Raw genomic sequence first — 23465 nt, 5'->3', positions numbered from 1 at the left:
CCCAAATCCCAGTTTTCTGCCAATGTATGTTTGCATCCACATTACCTATATACAACTGTTTCAACCTTTCACTTCACTGAATGAACCTAGGCCTTGGACACAAATACACATATAAAGTACACATTGATATTTCAAGGGTATCAGATGGGTAAAGAACACAGATGCATAGTCATCTTCCTTCCACTATGCTAGTGCATTAAGAATCAAATGAATTAGCTGGTATATAGTGATTCTCAAATTCTTGACTTGTTCTTTGGGATCTAAATTATTAGGATAACTTTCTGCACCTGGATGCAGAAATATTCAGGGACCTAGGCATATTCCAGGTATCTTTAGACCATATAGGTAGTCCAAATAAGTAATTTCAAGCTCAACTATTTCCTTTTTTTTTTTTTTTTTGTCGGTCGTGGGGCTTGAACTCTGGACCTGGGCGCTGTCCTTCAGCTCTTCAGCTCAAGGCGAGCGCTCTACCACTTGAGCTACAGCGCCACTTCCGGTTTTCTGGTGGTTTATTGGAGATAGGAGTCTCACAGTCTTTCCTGCCCGGGCTGGCTTTGAACCGTGATCCTCAGATCTCAGCCTCCTGAGTAGCTAGGATTACAGGCGTGAGCCACCGGCGCCCGGCTCAACTATTTCCTTTTTTACTTTGTTTTGAATATCTGATTTTTTATATGGTTTATGGATCAAGTGTGAGTTCTCTGAGCAAGAGTTTCTACTCAGAGCTGATCTTGACGGAGTTGACTGGAAGAAGGGATTTGTAGAGGAAACTAGGATCTAGTTGCTTTGTTGCTTTGTTGGATGAAAAGAATGTTCAAATGGGATGTGATGGTTGTTGAGATACTTGTAAAGGAGTCTGCGTTTTCAGTTTTTAAGTGGTATTTAGTAGGTACACAAAGTAATGTTTGGAAAACTAACAATTTGACTCCTCCTAAAAACTAAATCTTGTGATACATGGATAAATTTTATCTATAACTGTGCAGTGATTCGATGAGCTAGATAACTGTTAAACTCCAAATGTAACTATTAAGTCTGAGGTAGGAAAGGAAAATAATGACTTGTAGAGCTCTACCCTGACCATGTACTTTCAAAGCCCTTGACTTTTGGGTCATAGAAAGAAATAGAGGGAGACAATGTCAAGATAGAAGGATAATAGGGTGTGAGAGGTACTCCTTAGGAGGTAGAACCCCTGGGCTAAAGGTCTAGATATGGATTTAGAATGAAGACTTCTGTCCATGATGAAAGGTCTGTTACTATTTAAAATCATCTTTCAGTTAGCCACAGAAATGGAGCTAAGCAATAATGCAAATGTGCAAAAAGGATTTTTATTTGAATTAGGTTTTTACCATGTGATTTACCCCCCATACTACATACAGAGTCCTAATTATTTGCTAACTCAGCGAATTATATCAGTATGTGTTTATTAACTGAATCTATACCTACTCTAGGTGAGGTATATGTCTGAGGTGTGAATTGAGAGACTAGGAAGGGGAACCTCTGGTTTAACTTTTGCTGCAGACAGGTCTCAGTTGGATACATAAGAGGTAACTGGCATAACTTGGGAAAAAGTCAATGTTGGATGTGCGACTGTTTTTCTAGCAAGTCACTGATCCACTCCCACCAAAACCACAAATAGGACTAACTCACATATTTACATTAGCATGTATTTAGTCCCAGGTAGTTGAGACATTGGCCTTGGCCTTTCTAATCCGTTTGAGTGGTGCTGACCCAGACAGGAAGATGTCCTGGGGCCTTGGAGAGAACCTGTGGTGGGAAATGAGACTTGGGTTTTGCTGATGCTCTGTTCTTTCCTTGTGGAAGTGGTCCTTTAGGGAAGTAATTTGTCTACTGACCACAAACTCTTTTACTTGAATCCTTGTTCTCTGGCTTGGTCAAGGGGTGCATGTCCAGTGGTTCCCACCTTCTTGACATCCTTTAGGAGGTATGTTATAGGTTCGCTGAGGTTGATTGTATCTGCCGAGGGTGATGCTTTCCATGTGATCTAGAGGAGGTGCTGACCAATCTGCTTTAGTGCTTGGGACATTTGGCTGGGTTTCTTGGAATGAAGATCATTTCTAGCATATCGCTTGTCTCATCTGGGTGCAAAGACAAATCGTTTTTCTTCTGCATGTTTTCCAAACACCGACCTTTCAGTGTTTCCACGTGGAATCGTCTTAGAAGTGTGACAAGGATGACTTTCATCATTACCATAGCAATGTACTTTCCTGCACAGCTACGGGGCCCAAAGCCAAAGGGCTGAAAATACCTGTAAGGAACCTGTGGAAATGATCAAACCATTAGCCAGAGTCATACAGGACAGTCTCAGATCCATCTAAAGAGCTGGTCAGTGAAAACACTGTTTGGGGTCTCAGTCATATTGTGACTAAACGAACCCTTTTCTCATTCACTGTGAACTACCTCTTATGATACAGATCAAACCTCAGGCAGTCTCCACTCTTGCCTGGTAAATGAGGTAGAGCAATGCAAATCACCTTACCATAGGTAATGTTAGGAGATAAATCTAGCTCTGTAAAGTAGCCACAATCTTACTCCAGCATTTTTTTTTTTTTTGTCGGTCATGGGCTTGAACTCTGGGCCCGGGCGCTGTTCCTCAGCTCTTCAGCTCAAGGCTAGCACTCTACCACTTGAGCTACAGCGCCACTTCCGGTTTTCTAGTGGTTTATTGGAGATAAGAGTCTCATGGTCTTTCCTGCCCGGGCTGGCTTTGAACCGCGATCCTCAGATCTCAGCCTCCTGAGTAGCTAGGATTACAGGCATGAGCCACCGGCACCCAGCTTTTACTCCAGCATTTTAAGTCACAAAGGAAAGGAGGAAGGAAGAGAAGACAAATATTGTTTTGACATAAAGGAAGCATTTCTACACATCATAGAAAAAGAAAAATCTAAATCTCCTTTGATTATGGAGTTCTCTTTAGAGAACTGTGAAAATTACATCCTTTGGTCTCATTTGATTTCTCTAAAATAGAAATGGTTTTCCTTTGCTTAGTTGGTTCTGAAGCTCAAATTAGAAGGTGCCAAGGTGCCAAGTTGAAATAGAAAGGTAGATTTGAGGGGTTTAACAAAAATTAGCCAAATTAAAAGCCTGGGAAGTTTTCACATTTTGACCTATGGTGTGGCAACCATTTAGCTGTTTCCCAGAGATGGAGACTCAGAATCTTTGCTGAAGGTGAATATGGAAGGCATGTTCTAGCCTCTGAGACACCTGGACTCCTGAAGGGGTGGCAGAGGGGGACAAGTAAAAGGAAGGAAATGTGTGGTACAATCACACAGAACTGGAATAGACAACATCATCAAGGATAGCAACTTGGCTTTAAAGAAGGACTCTTACATTCTTCTGAAAGTTTTCAAGAGTAAATTCATTCGGCTTGGGGAAGTACTCCAGTTTATGCATCCTTCCAATATTCAAGATAATGTTGGTTCCCTTTTTCACTGGGTAGCCATCAATCACATCATCTTCTAAGGCTCTCCGCATGACCAAGTCCACCACGGGCTGATAGCGCAGGCTCTCATAGATGAAGTTTTCCACAACTTTTAACTTTTGTATGTCATCAATCTTTATGTCTCTTTCACCTATGGAGACAGATTGAAAGGACAGGGAAGGTAATATTAGTTTCAATATATGGTAAGCATCAAGACTCCTACAGAACAATTTCCTACTGGCCGAAAAAACATTCTGTCTGTAATTCTGTTGCACACCAGCCATCTGATGTAACATATCTGAGCCATAGTGTTTATCAAAGTTCAGAAATGAGCCAGGCACTGGTGGCTCATGCCTGTAACCCTAGCCACTCAGGAGGCCAAGGTCTAAGAATGGCCAAAGTTCAAAGCTAACTTGGGCAGACAAAAACTGAGAGACTCTTTATCTCCAATTAACCTGCACAAGCCAAAAGGGGATTTGTGGCTCAAGTGGAAGAGCACCAGCCTCAGGCAGAAGAGCCAAGCAAGATATTAAAGCCCCAAGTTCAAACCCCCCAGTACTGGAACACACAGAGAAGAAAGAAACAAGGAAAAGCTTCTTGAAAAATGTATAGCAGACAATTAACAGTAGTTTCACCTTGGGAGTACGAGGAGAGTGGAAAGGGGGACTTATATTCTGCTTTACATATCTCTCTGCAAGTTGAATTTTACAATGAGCATATATTATTTTTATACCTAAATAATGTAGAACAAACAACCTTTCAATCTGTTATATAGTGTGCATGGTTACTTGCTTTAGATTTTTACAAGTGGATTCTAAAAGATTCTGTGTCATCATCTTCTTAGGACATAAGAAGTTGGCATTCAGACAGGAGGGTTTTTTTTTTAATGCTCTATAATTTGTTTGATAAATTCTTACCAATCACAGTCTGGATTTCTTTCATGATTTCCGCCTCAACGTGAGGGTGCTTTGTGATGAGAAACAGCATGAAATACACAGTGACAGACATGGTATCAGGTGCCGCGATGAGCATTTCCAGTATACACTGGTTCACATTCTCTTTCGTCAGTTCTCCACGTTTCTGAACAATTACAAGAGAGGAGTAAATTGTAAAAGTAAATTAAAGTTTCAAAAACAGCTGGAGCTGTAATCTTAACACTCGGGAGATTGACATCTGAAGATTGTGGTTTGAAGCTAACATGGGCAGGAAAATCTGTGAGACTCTTAGCTCCAATTAACCCACCAAGAAGCCAGAAGTGGAAGTATGGCTTAAATGGTAGAGCATGGACCTTGAATGAAACAGCTAAGCAACAGCATGGGACACACAAAAGAAACAAAGTTACAAAGACAATGAGAAAGAGAATCAAGAAACTCAGCTGAATGAATTAGTGACCTCTGTAACCAATTTGGAACCTTTTATATTACAATCTTCAGTGGAAATATGGACAATTTAGCCAGTTATCTATTTACAATTGATCCTGTGTGTCCAGTGGTTCCATGTATCAAAAAAAAATTTTTTTAATTGCATCTGTTATAGAAACAAAGAACTTTTTGTTAATAATTCACTTTTTTCATTTGTGGATGATTCTGTATGCTGTCTTCTTTACCTTACATAAGGTGTATTCACATGCACATCTGGGGGAGGGTGGGCGGAGGGCACAGAATCAGACAAAAGGGTAATGAAGTGCAGCAGGGGAGCACACTGGCTGCACAGACCATCAAGGAGAGTGAACTATGCAATCTGTGGGTGGAGAGGGGAGGGAGGGAATAAGTGAGAATGAGGGGAATGGATGATACTATGCAATAGAAAATGTACTTATGACCTGATATATGTAAAGATAACCTCACGGTATGACATCTTTAAAACAATAAAGTAGTTTAGAAAAAAATAAATTACATCTGTACTCACAATGTACAGACTTGATTGTTGTTATTATTCCTTAAATTATGCAGAGTAGGGACTACTTATGTAGCATTTACCCTATATTAGATGTTATAAACAACCTAGAGATGATTTAAGTATGTGGCAAGGTATATGTAGATCGTATGTAAATATGATTGAATTTTACAGAAAGGATTTGTGCCTCTTTTCATGTATCTGGGAAGGATTCTGGAACCAACCCCGATGGATATCAAGGGATGACATTTTGTAGTGTCTTGGGTCTCCGTCCCACTTTCTGTTTTGACAGTTTGTATTATGATACAGAAGGGATTTCATCTGAGAGGTAGGGCTTACTAGAATGTCTAATGTGTGGGTTCTTTGTTTTAGTGTGCTAGAGGAAATAGTTAACAGAAGAAATCTGAAGCTTAAGTATGGAAGAAGATCTTCATAGGCCTAAACATCCAGAACATATGGTAGGTGGAAAACATGTCTAGTCTAGGTCAGTACCTCAGCAAGGATCAACTCAGTGGCAAAATCCATACAGTCTTCCAGTTTCTCTGCTGTGGAAAGCTGGTGTCTTTTTTCTTCTACCAGAAGATCTATGGCATCTTTCAAGTCCTTGCTGGGGAAAAAAGTCAAAATAGAATGTACTTGTATTCAATTTAGACATCTAGCAAAATAAGTTCGTTTGCTGTGTGTTTAAATAAGATCCTCTGCTTTAATTGACATCACCGGTAAATAAATACCCATAAATTACATATAAATACCCATAAATTATAATGATACATGAAGTTAAAGCCCTAGTGTTAGATAGGATTCTTAGACTCTGGTGGCAAAAATCAAAGCTGTGATTTTATAATGCAGCATTAAAAAATGGGTACCACACCTAAATGCTGCATGTACCTCCATTTCCTGTCTTCATATAGCCACTTCATTTGGCTAGCCTTGAGAACTACTGAGTTTGTGATTCCTGTTCTACACAGTAAATTCACATAACTATTATTCTTAATACCAAAACTATGGTCTTGGCCACACTACAACACCAGGTAAATATTGGTTGGAAAGATGTCTAGCTGCATAGTTTATGCATGCATTTGTGTCTGTATGGTAGGCGAAGCCCCTTGGACATAAGGTGAAGCTCAAACCCAGTTTGTTCTCTTCTGTGTGGCTTAGAGCCTGGCTAGGCAACCTAGGTAACCAGTGTAACTTTACCTCTCTGTGTTCTAGTATTACTTTTGCAGTGAGAAGATCAGACTAGAGGAAAAGCAAGGTGACCTTGAGATCTATATTATTCTCCTATTTTAGCATAGTTCTTAAATACATTTATGTTCAAGTGTATGTGTGTGTTCCTTTATCACAGGGGATGAAATTGTGTATTACAGGTTTAAGTATACACTGAATCTACCAGATTCTGATTGACATGGCCACCTACAGACTTAAAATACCCTGTGGAAGCTGCTGACATCAATGGTCTCTGTTCCCTCTGTATCATCAAAAGAAGTAAAAGAAAGAATTTTGAGCACACTTATTTTAAGAAGTTTTCTTTGGCTATTTTAAAACATTTTTGAGAGATACTCTTCAGGCTTGTATATAATAAATAATTCTTTAGAATATTTTGCACACAAAGGTCTGACATTCCATTGGCAGGTTAGAATTTTCCCTTGCTAGTAGATTGCTGATATTTTGAGCACTGGGCCCTAAAATGGCTTGAAGGCTGGCTGGTGGAATGCCTCTAGGCTCTGAACTCATAAAGAGTTCTTCCATAGGACTAATTGGAGCCATGACTGAGCACAGACTACTTTCCTGAGCCAGAATCTGAGGTTTCATATCAGTGCCTTGTGAATGCGGGTCGAATCTTGCCTATTCAAGTTAAAAGTTGGCCCCACATAAGTAAATATATGTATCTGAAGTGATGTATGCCCTTTAAATCTGTGAGAATTGAGTTCAATGACAGGTAAGGGGAGTTCTGTGACTTATAAGCATATATTTTAAGCATGTACCTTTGAGAGTCTGTTATTTGGAATTGTGAACACATTTTTCAGTGGAACAAGAATGGCTAGGCTAGCTGAGCACTGGCGGCTCATGCCTGTAATCCAAGCTACTCAGGAGGCTGAGATCTGAAGATCACAGTTCAAAGCTGGCCCAGGCCCCAGTCCAGGCAAGAAAGTCCATGAGACTCCTATCTCCAATTAACCACCAGAAAACTGTAAGTGGCACTGTGGCTCAAGTGGTAGAGTGCTAGCCTTGAACTGAAGAGCTCAGTGACAGCACCCAGGCCCAGAGTTCAAGCCCCCCATCTCTCTCTCTCTCTTTCCCTCTCTCTCTCTCTCTCTCTGTCTCTCTCTCTCTCTCTCTCACACACACACACACACACACACACACACACGTACGCATGCATGCATGCACGCACATACACGCACACGAGAGAATGGCTAGGCTACCAGATCATACCAAACATTTGTTGACGGTATTAAGTGGCCAAAAAACCTTAAATGTGTTAAAATAAAAAGTAGAAAACAATATTTGGAATTTTAAAAAGTCAAAAATAGAAAGTTGAATAGAGGTGGGGGTAGGTACATCCCATAAATGTGTTTTTAAGAAGTGTTGGTATTATTTTGAGTGCCTGGGAGAAGAGATGCAAAGATTTCTCTAGGTCTTTATTACTTGAGTACACAAGAGTATAGTCACATACTAGGGCACTAACTAGAGAAAGTCGCTGCACTAACTTATCTAGATTCCTAGGAGAAATTAGATTGTTCTGCAGTCTACTGCAGTAAGTTTCCATGAGCCCAGTGAACTAGAGCAGGCAGTGTTTAATGTCTGGCTACTTGCACTATAAAACCTCATCGATTTGGACATTTTTTACAGTTTTCCACTGCATTAGTCCAAGACCAAAATAAAGCCAAGACTCCAAAAGACATGTGACTTGAAAAAAATCAGATATTTTATTCAAGTTCATTATACTCATTATAAAAAAATGTTTTTTTTTGAGTCCTGCTAATTTTTCAAGTTGAATTGTGTCAAATCCATCCAGAAGCAACGTAGCTATAAATTTACTTTATGTGTGCATTTTTTCTAGATATGCAAAGAGTTCTCAGATATTCATGATAAGATTTAGCTAACTATAAGATTTAGCTAAGTATACTGGCTGTCCTTGTTACAGAGATGTAACTCAGCCCACATACCCAGTCCCTTGCTGAGAAGCTTATTTTATTCTTCGTTCTGGCCTAAAGAAGCTCTCTCTATTGCTATAAATATTTCATCAGCAACTTAATCAACAGATCTCTGTGGACTTTGGAGAGCATAAAATATACCAAAGAGGCCAACAACAGTGAAGATGCCATAAAAAATAAATGGTGCAATTGCACTCGTAAATCTCCCAAACTTGGGTTACTTACGCAGACTTTTCATACTTTCTGTACAGCCAAGAAATCTTAAAGAAGATGTTGGGTTTCAGAAGGAGAGCTTGCCATGCATTAAAATAACCCTGGATTTTATTCACGATGTCACTTTCTGGAAAACACAAACAAGAGTTGTTGAACAAAATGCTCTGAGCAGAGAACATTCCCTACAGATTCCCCAAATACAATAGAGTTCTAACCTGAGCAATCTCTTCCTCAGGGTGTGATTTAGCCATGTGAATGCCATTACATAAGCTGAGTGGCATTGGTGTGTGTGTGTGTGTGTGTGTGTGTGTGTGTGTGTGTGTGCACATGCACTTGTGTGGCCATGCATACTTGTGTGGGCGCACACTGAGAGCTTGAATTAATGACTTCTTGCTTTCATTTGTTTTGTTTGCTTGCTCAGCTGGTGCTCCACTGCGTGTGCACAACTCCAGCTCAGCTTTTTGCTAGTTAATGGAGATGGTATCTCTTGAATTTTCCTGGCAGTATAGTCTTTCAGTCATGATCTTCCAGGTATCAGTCTTTTGAGTAATTACGATCACAGGTGTGAGTCACCAGAGCCTAACTTATTTTGATTTTTGCTTGGTATCGGAATTTGGTTAACCAGAGAGTTGACCATGTCTACCTCCCAGTAGCTGGAATTATAGGTTATAAGTCATGTACTGGGCTGAAACAAGGTAGGAACATGGAAGAATAAAACCCAGGAATACTGAGCAATATTATGAAACAGCATCTGTTCACTTTACTGCTGCCCTTGTTCAGCCAAGGGTTAGAAGGGAGGCACGAGGATGAGTTTCAGTACCGTCCAAGGGAATTCCCAAGAAGAGTACATTAGAGGTGTCCAGCATGATGCGTCGCATGAGGTTCAACACGTCGATGTAGCCCATGTCGTTGGTGACCTCTTCCAGCTTTTCCAGATGCCTAATGATGGATTCAGTACAAACTGCCACCATGCGCACAAGGCCTGGGCCTGTCAGAGCTGAGTGGAACACATTAGAACATCAGCCATCACAAACTCCAGGGGCCCATGATCAGAACTATTTTCACTTTTTATATCTGAAACTTATTTGTTCATTACTTTGCATCCAGTAATCACATGGATACTTTCTACTTTTCTGTTCTACAAGCATGTACTTACCTTTCTGGTTAAGAATGAGTGAATATTACTTTAAACAGACTTCAGATTTAAGCTTTCCTACATACTCTGGTAAATTACTTTTGTAATTGTAAGGGAAACACTTAAGAGCTTATGGCCACCGTCAACAGATGAATGATTTCTTTTCGTGCTTATCCCTTGTTGTGTTTATTTTGTTTCGTTAGGTAGCAAGATATTGCTTTAGAGCTAGTGAGACTAGTCTTGAACTATTTGGCTTCAGTTGTTTCCTATTTAACAATAGGCTGTGACTATATAATGCTAGTCTTACAAGTCACTAAAGGTGTCCTTCTCCTAATTTCAGTCTCTCCAGATTACTTCAGAATTTATTTTACTGAACCCATAGCCCACTGAGCCATTCCTTATTTGCTTCGCAGTCTCCTTCAGAGAACTGAGCACTACTTACTAGCACTGTATGCAAGTTAGCAATACATAGGAGCCCTTGGTTCAGATTGTCAAAGGCAGGAATGAGTGAGTGAATGAATGCATGGAAACAGGGAGGGGGAACTGCCTTTGCCCTCCCCTGGTGCTGCAGCTGACTCTGAGCAGTAGCTAGAGGCTTCTGATGGCCCAGCATAAGAGTTCAACTCATAATGCCTCATCTCCCTCTTTGTCTTCACTTGGTTTAAAACGCCTTTAGGAGTCATCTCACTTTTTATGTCCTTTATTATTCAGCGTGGCTGTTAGCCAGGTCTCCAGTGCTTTTTTTTACATTGGTTATTTTCAAGTTCAAGTCTCTGTTTCATCTTGGGGATGGCCTGGGCTGCCATCTTCCTACTTGTGCTTCCCTGAGTCATTGAGATATCAGTTGTGTACCACTGTGCCCATCAATATCTGGGATAACAGGCATATACCACTGTGTCTAACTATTAAATCATGCGGGCTGTGATACTTTTATGCCCAGGCTAGCCTTAATCTGGGAGAAATCCCCATACCTGTGAGTCCAAGTAGCTAAGATGATAGGCTTGAGCCATTGCACCTGGCTTTGTGGGATCTCAGCATTTTTTCGTTTATTCTTAACAATAGTTCTAGAAGACTATAGGTTCTGTAATACCAATCAACTTCTGCAAATAAGAGAGCTGAAGCATGGAGGTGAGTTGTCCAAGGTCCAAGCGAGGCCTGGAAGTAAGCGCCACTGTACCACCTGGGCCAAAATCACAACCCCTGGGGTCAGCATATACAGTCCTTCCCTACCTTAAACATCTCTGATTCCAGTCGCAAATTGTTTTCTCCTAAAACATCTGAGCTGTCAGCCAAGGATTCAGCAAATGCATTGTTTGTTCATGTTTAAATTAAACATATGGTGGACATATGATGACAGACTCATCTCTTCATGTTCATGAAATTGCTTCATGCATCAACAGGAAGCAGAGAATTTGTGAGTATTATAAATGTAGGCTTTGGAGACAACTGTTTACAAATGCTAGAACTTTGGCCAAGATATTATAATTATACCTCCTTATGCCTAATTTTCTCACCTGTAAAATGCAGATGGTACCAGTATTCACCTCCTAATATTTCTGTGGATGTTTGATACATGATATGAAAATATCCTACTTCATCTCATTGTTACTATTTTTAAACTGTAAGGTAGTGGAACTTAAAATATGATTGTAAAACAAAGCACATTATTAGACCAGAAAAAGGTTCCTGCTTACCTTTCATAAAGAAAGGTCGTACTTCTTTCCAGATGTCTGGATTATTATTGAATATGATGCCTTTCTCATGCATACCAATGCACTGCAACCCTCGCTCGCTGCCGAATCGGGAGATATAGTTGTTGTGCTTCATTACATGGAACATACTTGACGACCTGAAATGAAAGCAGACCTTAATGCTAGTCCACCATTGGGAAAATTCAGAGTCATGCATTGACCACACCGTGGCTGTCTTAGCAAATGCATGTTGATCCAAATGCACTGTTAATCCCTAGCCTGAAGACTCCCTTTTCCAGACTCCTTGTTTCCTTCTCTTATTCCTATTTCCTTTTCTTTCCCTCCCTCCTTCTCTCCTTCCCTCTCTCGCTGCCTCCCTTTCTTCCTTTCTCCCTTTTTGTAGTTTGATGTCAGGACCTCTTACTTGCCAAGCAGGTGCTCTGCCACTTGAGTCACACCCCGTCAACCTTTTATGCTTTCAGTTACTTTTTAGATAGGGTCTGAAGTTTTTGCCTGGGGCTAGCCTCAGACCCAATACCTTTCTCTACCTCCTGCACATCTGGAATTGCAGGTATGCACTCCCCAGATACTCACCTTGTTTGTTGAGGTTGGGAATCTCACTAGCTTTTTGCCTGAACTAACCTCCAAACATGATCTTCCTGGACTCGTGGGTACCACCCAGCTCTTCTCCAGACAGTGCCATGTCTGCAAGAGTGAGCCACAGAACTGGAAGCTACTGGGTTAACTGAATTCTTGCTGTTAGCTTGGAACCAACATTTCTGCCTAGTATCACTCATCCCTCAGGCCTCTGGTGGGGTAACTTTAGCAGACTGCTATGGACACTGGGCCTGCATGGGCTGGCTGGAGGAGGGCCACTAAGATGATTAAGAGAAGTTATTTCTCATCTCTATATTCTGTCATTATAGTCTCAAGGGTCAAGGAGTTCCATGATAAGGTCTGAGCAGGAGCCTTTAGATAATACAGTTTCTATGGTGCCCAGTGGTATAAATTCATGATGCATAGTGTTACCTTTTTTGATGTTGATGTTTTCTTTAAAAATTGTTCAGTCCTTAATGAATAAGCAGAAAACTATTTTTTCTGTTCGTACTGACCAACTTCTTTGAAGAGATTGCTAATCAATTTTTAAAAGAGAGAATAAAAAATCACAAGAATAAAACATGCCCTTCATTTAGAGTTAAGTTTTTAAATCCATGTGTCCGGTAGGGGGTGCCAACATCTTAGTTATTTTTCATCCGAGCATCAGCCATGACAAAAGGAATCAGGCAGAAGTGTGACTGGCCAAGACTTAAGCCAGGATCATTCATCAATGTGAGGCTGGATTTAATAAGCAGAGAAGTGAGAGAGAGGGGGGAAAAGGCTAGAGAGAGAGAGAGAGAGAGAGAGAGAGAGAGAGAGAGAGAGAGAGAGAGAGAGAGAGAGAGAGAGAGAGAGCTAGGACCCATTTCACACTGTTCTTGGCCATCAGACAGACCAAATGGGTCCTGCAGCAATGCTGGCTGTCTTATTCAAAACCACTGCCTATTCAGAATGAAATGTAACCAAGTGTAAACTTGGAGGCTATACCTACTTTCTGAGTTAACTCACAGCAATGGGCAGATTAGTTATCAATAGTTTGAGAAAGGCTGTGACAGTGAATGCAGTAGGTGGCAACAAACATTTCAAGCACTTGCTGATGTGTAGTTTTTTGTTGGAATATAAAGTCCAGTCCAGCCTGTAACCTTTTCCCTTGTCCAGCTTTATCCCATAATACTAACCCAACCTAAATTCTGTAGATCAGAACATAGGGCTTTCCACTGTAGCCGTTCTAACCAAGTGATCAGATTTCAATCTGGCTAAGTCCAACTCTTAACTTACTTTGTTTTTGCACTGAACTCATGCATGTATGCATGTATGCATGCACACACACATGTACGTGCATGTGTGTGAATGTGTACACACATACATGTTGAGGTCGCTGTTAAACTCCAGTGGCCCTTGGTGCAGCTGCAGTTCTATTTCATTTCCTTGGCCCTTTCTCTCTCCCCCTTTTTTGGATGACTATTATCCTCTTCCCCTTCAAATCCTCAGCTAAAGATTTTGGGAGGGGGCTGGAAAGGTGGCTCAGTGGTAGAGTGCTTGCCTTGCATGCATGAGGCCTGGATTCGATTCCTCAGCACCACATAAGCAGGGGGAAAAAAAGCTGGAAAAATTTTGGTCAGTCATGGGGCTTGAACTCTGAGACTGAGTGCAGTCCCTCAGCTCTTCAGCTCAAGGCGAGTGCTTTACTACTTGAACCACAGCGCCACTTCTGGTTTCCTGGTGGTTTATTGGAGATAAGAGTCTCACAGACTTTCTTGCCTGGGCTGGCTTTGAACTGCAATCCTCAGATCTCAGCCTCCTGAGTAGCTAGGATTATAGGCGTGAGCCACTGGTGTGAGGCTTCAGCTAAAGATTTTATTTACTATTTTCCTGAGAAAATGGGATCAACTAGGGAAGAAGTCCCAATAAGCTCCAAAACCAGAACCCTATTCAGTCTTTGCTTCACATCCCACCTAGCATACCACGTTTCTCTCCCTTCAGCAATTTCTTCTTCTCTTCTCCCCCCCACCCCCCCACCCCCAATGGTTAATCATCTCTACCACAGAAAGAAGTCATTACTGTGATTGCTCATATCATAAAAATGGAGCCCTTCTGATCACACATTCCTCTCTGGCTGTTGTTCCATTTCCTGCCTCTCTATGACAAACTCGTTGGAAGAATTGTCTATACTTGCTGACTCAGATTCACTCCCCTCCTTCCCACCATTCCATTGAAAATACTTTTTTCAGAGAGGCCACCTATGACTTCTTTGAAAGTAATGCTCAAATCTCCCATTGATTTTAGTTGGCCTATTAGAAGGATTTGACAATTCCTTCCTCTCTGATATTATTCTTTTTTTTTGGGGGGGGGGTCTGGTTGTGGGGCCTGAACTCTGGGCCTGGGCACTGTCCCTCAGCTGTTCAGCTCAAGGCTAGCGCTCTACCACTTGAGCCACAGCGCCACTTCCACTTTTTTCTTTTTGCTTATGTGGTGCTGAGGAATTGAACCCAGGGCCTCATGCATGCAAGGCAAGCGCTCTACCACTGAGCCACCTTCCCAGCCCTCTGATACTATTCTTTACCTGTCTTCCAGACCACTAATGCCCCTCGCTTTCCCCTGGCTGTCCCTTCTTAGTTTCCTCTGACAGTTTTGAACATTTGATATTGGGAGTTGGGGGGGGTGCTCAGCTCAGTGTTCGCCTCGGCCATTCAACATGTCCAGATGTCCATGCACTAAGTATGTCAAATCCAATGTCTGGAGTTGGACATTGATTATTTCTTGATCATTTCTCCCTGTTCCTACTTAGCTCAGGTGATGATGTCCTCATTCTTTTAGGCATTCACAACAAAAACTAGACATCACAACTCTTCCTTCTCTCACACCCAACATCCAATCTGTCAAGTCCTGTTAGCTTTGCCTTCAGAATGTGACCAGAAGTTCACCTCATCATCTTATCACCTCTATTACTATTATCTCTTGCCTGCATGGTTCTTCTGATCCCATTCATCCATTATCTATTTCTTCTTTACGGTAAAACTTGAGTGAACTAGCTATGCCCTTCCTCTGCTTTCTGTCTCATACAGAGTAAGAGTCATAGTTGCTACAACAGCTTGCAGCATGGAGATCTGGCTCAATTGGTTAACACCAGTTTGGAGAGGGGAAGAGAGAAGGTGAGCAAGAATTCAAGATATTGGGATTCCAGCCTCAGTGCCAGCACAAAAAAAAAAAGGAAAAAAAGAAAGATGTGTATAGTAATCTTGAGTAATAATCATAATCACTAGCTAGCAGGTATGTAAACATAGCCCTTGTTAGCATGAGAACCGCTAATTCCTCTTAATGGATATTATTCAATCTTTTTCATGTTTCTAAGGAAAACTAATGCACGCATATCAGAGGACACACATATCACATAGCATATAGCATAGACCCTTCCATAGAGCATAACTCCATAGGGAGCTATGCATCCTTATCTTCAGGATAAAAAGAAAGTGCCTCAAAGCTGCTGCATGGTCCACCTAGCAGGCCAGCAGATTTGCACCTGACTTCCTCTTCTCAAGTTGTGCAGCCTCTCCCTACCCTTTTGGGACTGATTGCGCTGGTTAGGAAAGTTGGACTGCAATGTCTACACAGTCATAAATGAGTAAAGATTCCAACTTTTTAAAAGAAAAAAGAAATCTGGCCCACTATTAAAATCAAAATCAAAAGCTTTCCCGAGGCCCAGTGGGGTCTGGGTCTGTTCAAGAGGTACGGTTCATTCTGGAAGAGACTTGAAGAGCAGGCAAGGAAAGAGATGGGGACAAACATATTCTCTTCCTGATAGGAGCTCAGCCTTTAACAACAAAATGGAGTGGCTCTGAGGCAATTAAGGGGAACACAAAGACTCCAACAAGTAAAAAGCCTGGAGGATAGCACGAGAAAAGAACTAGGAGAGCTGGGCCAACGGTGGGGATATCGTGTCCACCATTCGGTGTGAATCAGTGCCCGAGCTGGTCGCAGGTGCTAAGTTCACTTTCCTAATGAAGCCAGGCAGAAGCGCTCAGATGCTACCTTCATTGTTATACGGAATTGTCTCAGGAATTGTCTTGGGCATCTGGGGAATTGATGTGGTGACCTAGGTATCTTATGTCTAAGTATATTCTGTCTGGGTTTAAAGCCAGCTTGGGCAGACGAATTTGGGAGATTCTTTACCTCCATCTTTCCAACAAAAAGCCAGAGATGGAGGTATGACTCAAACGGTAGAGTGTCAGCTTTGAGGGGAAAAGGCTAAGAGAGCGGGAGGCACTGAATCTAAGCCCAAGTACTGGAACGAAACCACAAAAAAGGGGGGCTTTGGCTTGGCGTTGGTGGCTCATACCTGTAATCCTAGCTACTCAAGAGGCTGAGATCCGAGGACCACAGTTCAAAGCCAGCCTGGGCAAGAAAGTCCATGAGATTCTTTTCTCCAATAAACCACTCAGAAAACTGGAAGTGGTGCTGTGGCTCAAGTGGTAGAGTGCTAGCCTTGAGCTGAAGAGCTTAAGGGACAGTGCCCAGGCTCAGGGTTCAAGCCCCATGACTGACCAAAAAAAAGGGGGGGGGAGGGCTTTGAGGATACCCTAGTATTTGGTGAAATATTCAATTGTGAGTATAGAAACTTCTGAGATAGTGTTGGCAGATAGCTTTGCTAGAAGTCTAGTGAAAGAGCCAGGTGCTGGTGGCTCATGCCTGTAATTTTAGCCACTCTAGAGTCTGAGAACTGAAGATTACAATTTGGAGCCAATGTGGGCAGACAAGTCTGTGAGAATCTTCAATTAGCCAGCAAAAAGTGAAGATGTGGTGTAAGTGGTAGAGCACTAGTCCTGAGTGGAAAAAGCCAAGGAAGAACATGAGAAACATACTAGGAAACTGTTGGTCAAACACCTGTGGTCCCTGTTTTTGTTGTTGTTTTTAGAAGGGGATTTTTTGCGGGGGGAGGGGGTCCAGTCGTGGGGCCTGAACTCTGGGCCTGGGCGCTGTCCCTCAGCTCTTCAGCTCAAGGCTAGCGCTCTATCACTTGAGCCACAGCTCCACTTCCAGCTTTTTTCTTTTTGCTTATGTGGTGCTGAGGGATCGAACCCAGGGCCTCATGCATGCAAGGCAAGCGCTCTACCACTGAGCTACCTTCCCAGCCCCAGAAGGGGATTTTTAATGTTTACTTATCTATGGTAAAATCACAATATCAGGAGATCATGAAAGATAAAACAATTCAGGGAAGGCCAGGTGCCAATGGCTCATGCCTGTAATCCTAGCTACTTAGGAGGCTGAGATCTGAGGATCATGGTTCAAAGCCAGCCCGGGCAGGAAATTCTGTGAGACTTTTATCTCCAATTAACCACCTGACAACTGGAAGTGGAATTGTGGCTCAGGTGGTAGAGTGTTAGCCTTGAGTGGAAGAGCTCAGGGACAGCGCCCAGGCCCAGAGTTCAGACCCCACTACCGACCAAAAAAAAATAAAAAGCAATTCAGAGAGAGGCATTATCAAAAACTAGATCATCTGCACTTTCTAAGAGTTTCCATACTCACTGCTCAGAGAAGTTTTGAGGAATTTCCCAACTTTCTAGAGTTATTTATCTGTGTACCCCTAGCTTTGGTTTAAGGAAACCAGTTATTCTGTTTGTCTTCAGAGCTGAGAACTCCATACCTACACTTCAGCAAGAAAAACGTAGCCATTTAAAGATATCAAGGTTTCAAAATGAGATTTATTTTTAAAATAGGAAAAACCCCAGTCTTGATTTTAAAGGTTTATCTCCAGTTATTATTGTTATTATGTTTTTTTTTTAACTTGGGAATTAAACCTTGAATACTCTTCACTGATCCACATTCCCAGCCCTGTTGTCAGTGACTATTAAATAACAGACTCACTTGCTGATAATGAGGGTTTCCTCTCCATTAATCCAGACTCGCATGAATTCTCCATATATCTTGTTGTAGTAGTTACAGGCACTGCCAATTCCCATCCACAGGAATCTGGCATGGGAAATAAGGGGCCCAATTCCCAAACAGTAGCCAGGACCTAGATTGAGTCATCAGAACACAGTTAACAACTTAGCAACATCAGAAACACTTGTTCTTTTATAGCTGAATCAAGTCTATAGAGTGATTTGAAACAAGACAACACAAAGGAGCTAACACGAGGCTCTTTGCCCCTCCCAGAATATGAAATATATCAGTAGCCATGTCACAGGGGTTCCATTTTTGTCTTGGTCAATTCAGTCTCAGTGAATAGGGGAACTGCACTTATTTCTTCCAAGTTAAGCAATATCAATGAATTTCAAGCATGGAAACAAGTGACAAGCTGGTAGAACTATCTGGCTCCCTGGTTTTATCAGAAAGCTTCTGATTCAAATGCCTTGGTGGATGGAACAGGTAGAGTAGAAGCAGGTTATAGTTTAATTAGAACTGAAGTCTGCAAAGATGCTGATTTCTTATCTAGGAGCATCACTTCTGTTTTTTATTTCCTTTCAAAAATGAAGTCAGTATAGGAAAAGAACCTTAAGCTAAATCTCATGACATAGAATAAAAGCCATGAATTGAGGAAATAAGCAACTAGTCTGCTCAGTGTCTAGACTTGATCTTGGGTCCCATGATGTGGTTTTAGACAAGAGCAGTAGCCACGCCATGCACATCCTTGCTTAGGTAAATAATGTCAGGAACATGAATCCCAGGAACAACTGGGGAATTTAATGTAGCTTATGCCAAAGAACATAATTAGTAGCTTGATTTTGTATTTTTTTTGTTAGTTCTGGGGCTTGAACTCAGGCCTTGGGCACTGTTCCTGAGCTTCTTTTGCTCAAGGTTAGCACCCTACCACTTGAGCTACAGTGCCACTTCAGCATTTTCTGTTTATGTGGTACTGAGGAATCGAACCTAGGGCTTCCTGAATGCCAGGCAAGGTCTCTACCACTAAGCACATTCCCAGCCCATCCTTGTTTTGTTTTTTAAAATTAAGTCTAGCTCTGTAGCTCAAGCTATCCTGGAACTCATTATGTAACCCAGGCCAGCCTAAACTCATGATGCTTTTGTGTCTGCCTTTCAATTACTGAGATTACAAGTGTGTACCACTATATACCCAGCTTGGTAACTTGATTTTATTTTGGTGGTAAAAGATAAATAAAACGTGTGTGTGTGTGTGTGTGTGTGTGTGTGTGTGTGTGTGTGTGTGTGTGTGTGTGTGTGTGTGTGTGTGTGTGTGTGTGTGTGTGTGTGTGTGTGTGTGTGTGTGTACTGTTGGCTCATATCTCATATCTGTAATCCTAGCAATTCAGGATGCTGAGATCTGAGCATCTTAGTTTGAAGCTGGTCTGGGCAGACAGATCCAAGAGTCTTATCTCCAATTAACCAACCAGAATGGAAGAGTGGCTCAACTGTTAGCGCTCCAGATCAGTGCCCAGAGTGTGATGATCTGAGTTCAAGCCCCAGTTCCCCCTCCCCAAAAAAAGCTTTGCACAATATGCATATTGTCAAAATAAAAAATAAGAAAATACAGGGGACAGCCGTACTGAGAGATACAGTAAGCTCTTTGGTTAGATTGAGAAACTGAATTTTCTATTCAAATGAGTATCAAAGTTTAAGTCCTTACAGATCAACTGTGTGTTATCTTACTTCATCCAGCTAATACATAATGAATCTGTACTAGATTTAAGCATTGGTACCAAGGTAGAGACTGGAAATGTCATGATAAATATAATGGCTGTATAAGAGCTCCCATGGTAGGAGAGGAAAGGATATGCAAAATAACAATGAAATAATTTATAACCGTGTAATATGTACATATATGTATGCCTTTCATTTATATGAAAATCTTACACCATCCTTCCCACCTCAGCTGGAAAGGAAGAATGCTGTGGAAGGAAAAGAAGCAAACAAAAAAATCTAGAGAAACATTTAAGTTGTAACCACATTAGGTTATTCTCTATTCAGACTTGGGAATGCTTATCTAGGCATGTAGTAATTGCAGGAACCTCTCACACCCAGAGAGGAGCAGTAAATATTTCAGTGCATTTTTGGGCAGAGGCAGCCTTTTTGGAGCCAACAACGACCATCCTAATTAGAAAGCTATTGCATTCCATGACTGAATATACACTCCAGAGAAACCTGTGTACACAGATGCTCATAGCAAGACTGTCTTCATAGTCCCATACTGGAGACAACTCAGAAGAACTGGTCGTTCATAAATTCATAAAACTCAATGCCATATGGCAGGCACTCTACCACTTGAGCCACATGTCTGCTTCCCAATTTTCGCTGGTTAATTGGAGAGAAGGCTCTTGGATTCTCAGATCTCAGTCTCCTGAGTAGCTAGCATTACAGGAAAGAGCTATTGGCTACTTGCTCTGCTGGGGTCTTGTTTCTCTTTTGTCAAATGAAGTGGTGGATCTCATCACCTCTGTAGTTCTCAACTCTGATTGCTCATGAGCAATCCCCTGGGTTTTTACAATATTAACCGAGGGGACATACCACAGACAGGACTGAAGTCCCCTGTTCTGTCTGTGAAATCTGTCAGAATATGACAGCATGCTACTCTTGTTCAGAAGTGGTAGACAGATAAGGTACTAACTTGTCTCCTGGTTTAGGACTTCAAGGGTGGTCAGGCTGGTCCTCCATAAGCTGTCATTCTCACTCAGTGATCCACAGGGATACTACCAGCGCATGCAGCATAGACATGCAAGCATGGGGGCAGGGTGTTAAAATGCATATTCTTGGACAGTGTGATTCAAAAACTGTAGGGTATGGCTCAGGAATCTAACGATAAGCTCCCACCTCCTGGAAGATTCTTGTAATAAATATGCTTGAACATAGGGCTTACTGGCTGTATGGGCAATACGGGCCTTTCACTATCTGTAGATGCTATGATAATACAGGTGAATTGGACAGTAGCACTTAAGTTTATGACAAGAAGGAGGAAAAAGCATCATCCCCCTTCTCAAACACCTGGCTCTTACCATTCACTGACCCTGACTGAAGAGCCGCCCGCTCCCCGCCCCCCCATGGGGAAGAACAGAGCATTGGAAGGGGAGTTAAAATCTTCCCGAAGCTCTGAGCCTTCTTCCCCTGGAGACAATCACATGAACTCAACATTCCATTAACTTGGACAGTAGAGTAAACCTAAAGTGCCAGGCTAAATCAGGTGAGGAAAATTATCTGGAAAACTTTGAAAAAAATCCACTCACAGCATTTTATACTCACCCCTGCTCCAACTATTCTCAATCACCTTGTAGTGAGGCTCACCACACTTAGAAGTGTATAAAAATTATGCTCTTGAAACAAAGCCTTTGTGGATATTATGGAATTGGACATGAGTGCCCACCATGAGGAATTTATGCTGAAAAGAAAAATCTGATTATTCTGAATTTATCTGACATATGATAATTTCAGAACTGGTGATGGACTCATAAGATTTTTCCATTGGAATTATCTAGGTAATTACATTATTCTCTAATATCCTGTGTGTGCTTTCATGGGTGCATGGGTGCACATGCACATGCATGCATGCACTGGAGCTTGCACCCAGGGCTTTGATGCTCTCACTTGGCTTTTTTTACTCAAGGCTGCAGTTCTGGCTTTTTGCTAGCTAACTGGAGATAAATCTCCATGGCCGCTATAATCCTAGGTGAGATCTGAAATCTTCAGAATCTGAAGCTTTCAGCCAGGATTAAAGGTGTGAAGCACCATTCTTTACTTTTTATTGAGTAACAGCCTTGTTGAAGATTATGTCTGGAAACAGTAGTGGCCCCCTTTCTCCTAGCACCCAGATCCCAATCAGCCTTTTACCGCCATCACCATGCTGACAATAAGAGAAAAGGAAGGGTGAGATGGAGGAATGAAAGAGAAAGGGAGAGGGTGGAATGAGGCACAGGGGAGAGGGAGAAGGGAGAAATAAAGGAGGATAGGAGACATTCCAGTTCCATCTTCAAAGAAAGTTGGAATGAATTCAAATCCACTTTTTTAAAACTTAAAAAAAGACACCTTAGAATTGTGTCCCACTCTGCCTCATCTCAAGCTTGTTTAAAGGACCCTTTGCCAGGTCCCTTTAACCAAGACGGCATGTAGAATGGAAGAGCCTATCTCAGATACTTTAAAAAGTTGGCTTCATTTTATATATGCAGATAATGAGTTGGGTTACAATTTTTTTCACTTTAGTCTTCCTTTACTATCAACACCAATGGTCTTCAAGAGATCCAATTTCTTTACTGTTGTGGACAAAAAGCTCAAGGAAGCGATCTCCTTAGACACAGAAATAAACAAGTGGTGTTACCTGGTATTGAGGATGTATTGTCATGATTCCAAATCAACAGGAGGAGGCCTATGAGCAGCAGGAGTGGCATGATCCCAACAGGTACAACTTCCGGCACCATGCTGGTGACGTTATACTGCATTGGGTTCAGCATTTCCAGAATCATCTTTCAGTCTTGTTCTCACAGACAGCAATTTCCAAAGGTCTATGGAAATCAAAGCAGCAGAAAAGTCAGCAAATCCCTTCACAGGTTGGCGTGAGGCCTCCCGTGGTATCCAAGGATGCTGCACTGGAAAGATCGGCACATTGTTTTATAATGTGATTGAACACTTAGACAAGACAAATTTGTCATTACAAGTCAAAACAAGCAAGCTTCAGAGTGATCTTTTGGCGTGAAGTTTCTGACCTTGGTAGAGTTTCAGGTTCTCTTTGACGCTTGGTCTGATAGAACCTTATCATCTCGCCCTTGAGTGGGTAGAGTGATGTGCATTCCCAGTTGAGAGCCAAGTCTCTTACCAAAACATAAGAAAATGAAGCTCATTCCAGAGGTGGATTCGTGTGTGTGTGTGTGTGTGTGTGTGTGTGTGTGTGTGTGTGTGTGTGTGTGTGTGTGTGTGTGTGTGTGTGTGTGTGTGTGTGTGTGTGTGTGTGTGTGTGTGTGTGTGTGTGTGTGTGTGTGTGTGTGTGTGTGTGTGTGTGTGTGTGTGTGTGTGTGACTTCATTGGTAGATTTTAGTTTAGGCATTCTTCTCTGAAGCCAAATAATTAAAACCAAAACGAGCCATCTCTCAGTCCTCTTCCTTTATCAAAATGACTCCCCCAGATAATACGTTTCTGTATCAAAAACTTGTTTCTTCACTATTAGCCAAGTGTTCAGAGAGCCTCTCCTAATGATTTATGCAGCATGGTCTTTCTGTTGCGGCTCTAATGAGAATCTTAAATCTCTTGCAAGCCAGCCGTTGGTGGCTAGCTACTCAGGAGACAGATTTTTGAGGATGGTGGCAGAAAAGTTTGTGAGACTCTTATCTCCAATTTCCTGAAACAGCTGGAAGTGGAGCTGTGATTCAGGTAGTAGAGTAGAGCACTGGTCTTGAACAAAAAAGCCA

General features: G+C 41.8%; 1 protein-coding gene across 1 annotated transcript; it reads right to left on the bottom strand.

The window, feature by feature from the left end:
* Window positions 1–1362: 1362 nt before the first annotated feature.
* On the bottom strand, window positions 1363–22526 carry Cyp19a1 (cytochrome P450 family 19 subfamily A member 1). The gene is made up of 9 exons (XM_069995455.1): window positions 22382–22526; window positions 17989–18139; window positions 11533–11687; window positions 9524–9700; window positions 8716–8830; window positions 5825–5939; window positions 4354–4516; window positions 3346–3587; window positions 1363–2274 (listed from the first exon to the last, which is right to left on the bottom strand). The coding sequence occupies exons 1-9, from the start codon at window positions 22524–22526 to the stop codon at window positions 2026–2028; spliced, it is 1512 nt and encodes a 503-aa protein (XP_069851556.1). The 3' UTR covers window positions 1363–2025.
* Between the last annotated feature and the right edge of the window lie 939 nt (window positions 22527–23465).

The sequence above is a fragment of the Dipodomys merriami genome, unplaced genomic scaffold, assembly GCF_024711535.1.
Source record: "Dipodomys merriami isolate MVZ:Mamm:240054 unplaced genomic scaffold, mDipMer1.0.p SCAF_48, whole genome shotgun sequence".
In the NCBI taxonomy this organism is placed as follows: domain Eukaryota; kingdom Metazoa; phylum Chordata; class Mammalia; order Rodentia; family Heteromyidae; genus Dipodomys; species Dipodomys merriami.
The sequence above is the reverse complement of the archived record's forward strand: the minus strand, read 5'-3'. Positions and strand labels throughout refer to the sequence as shown.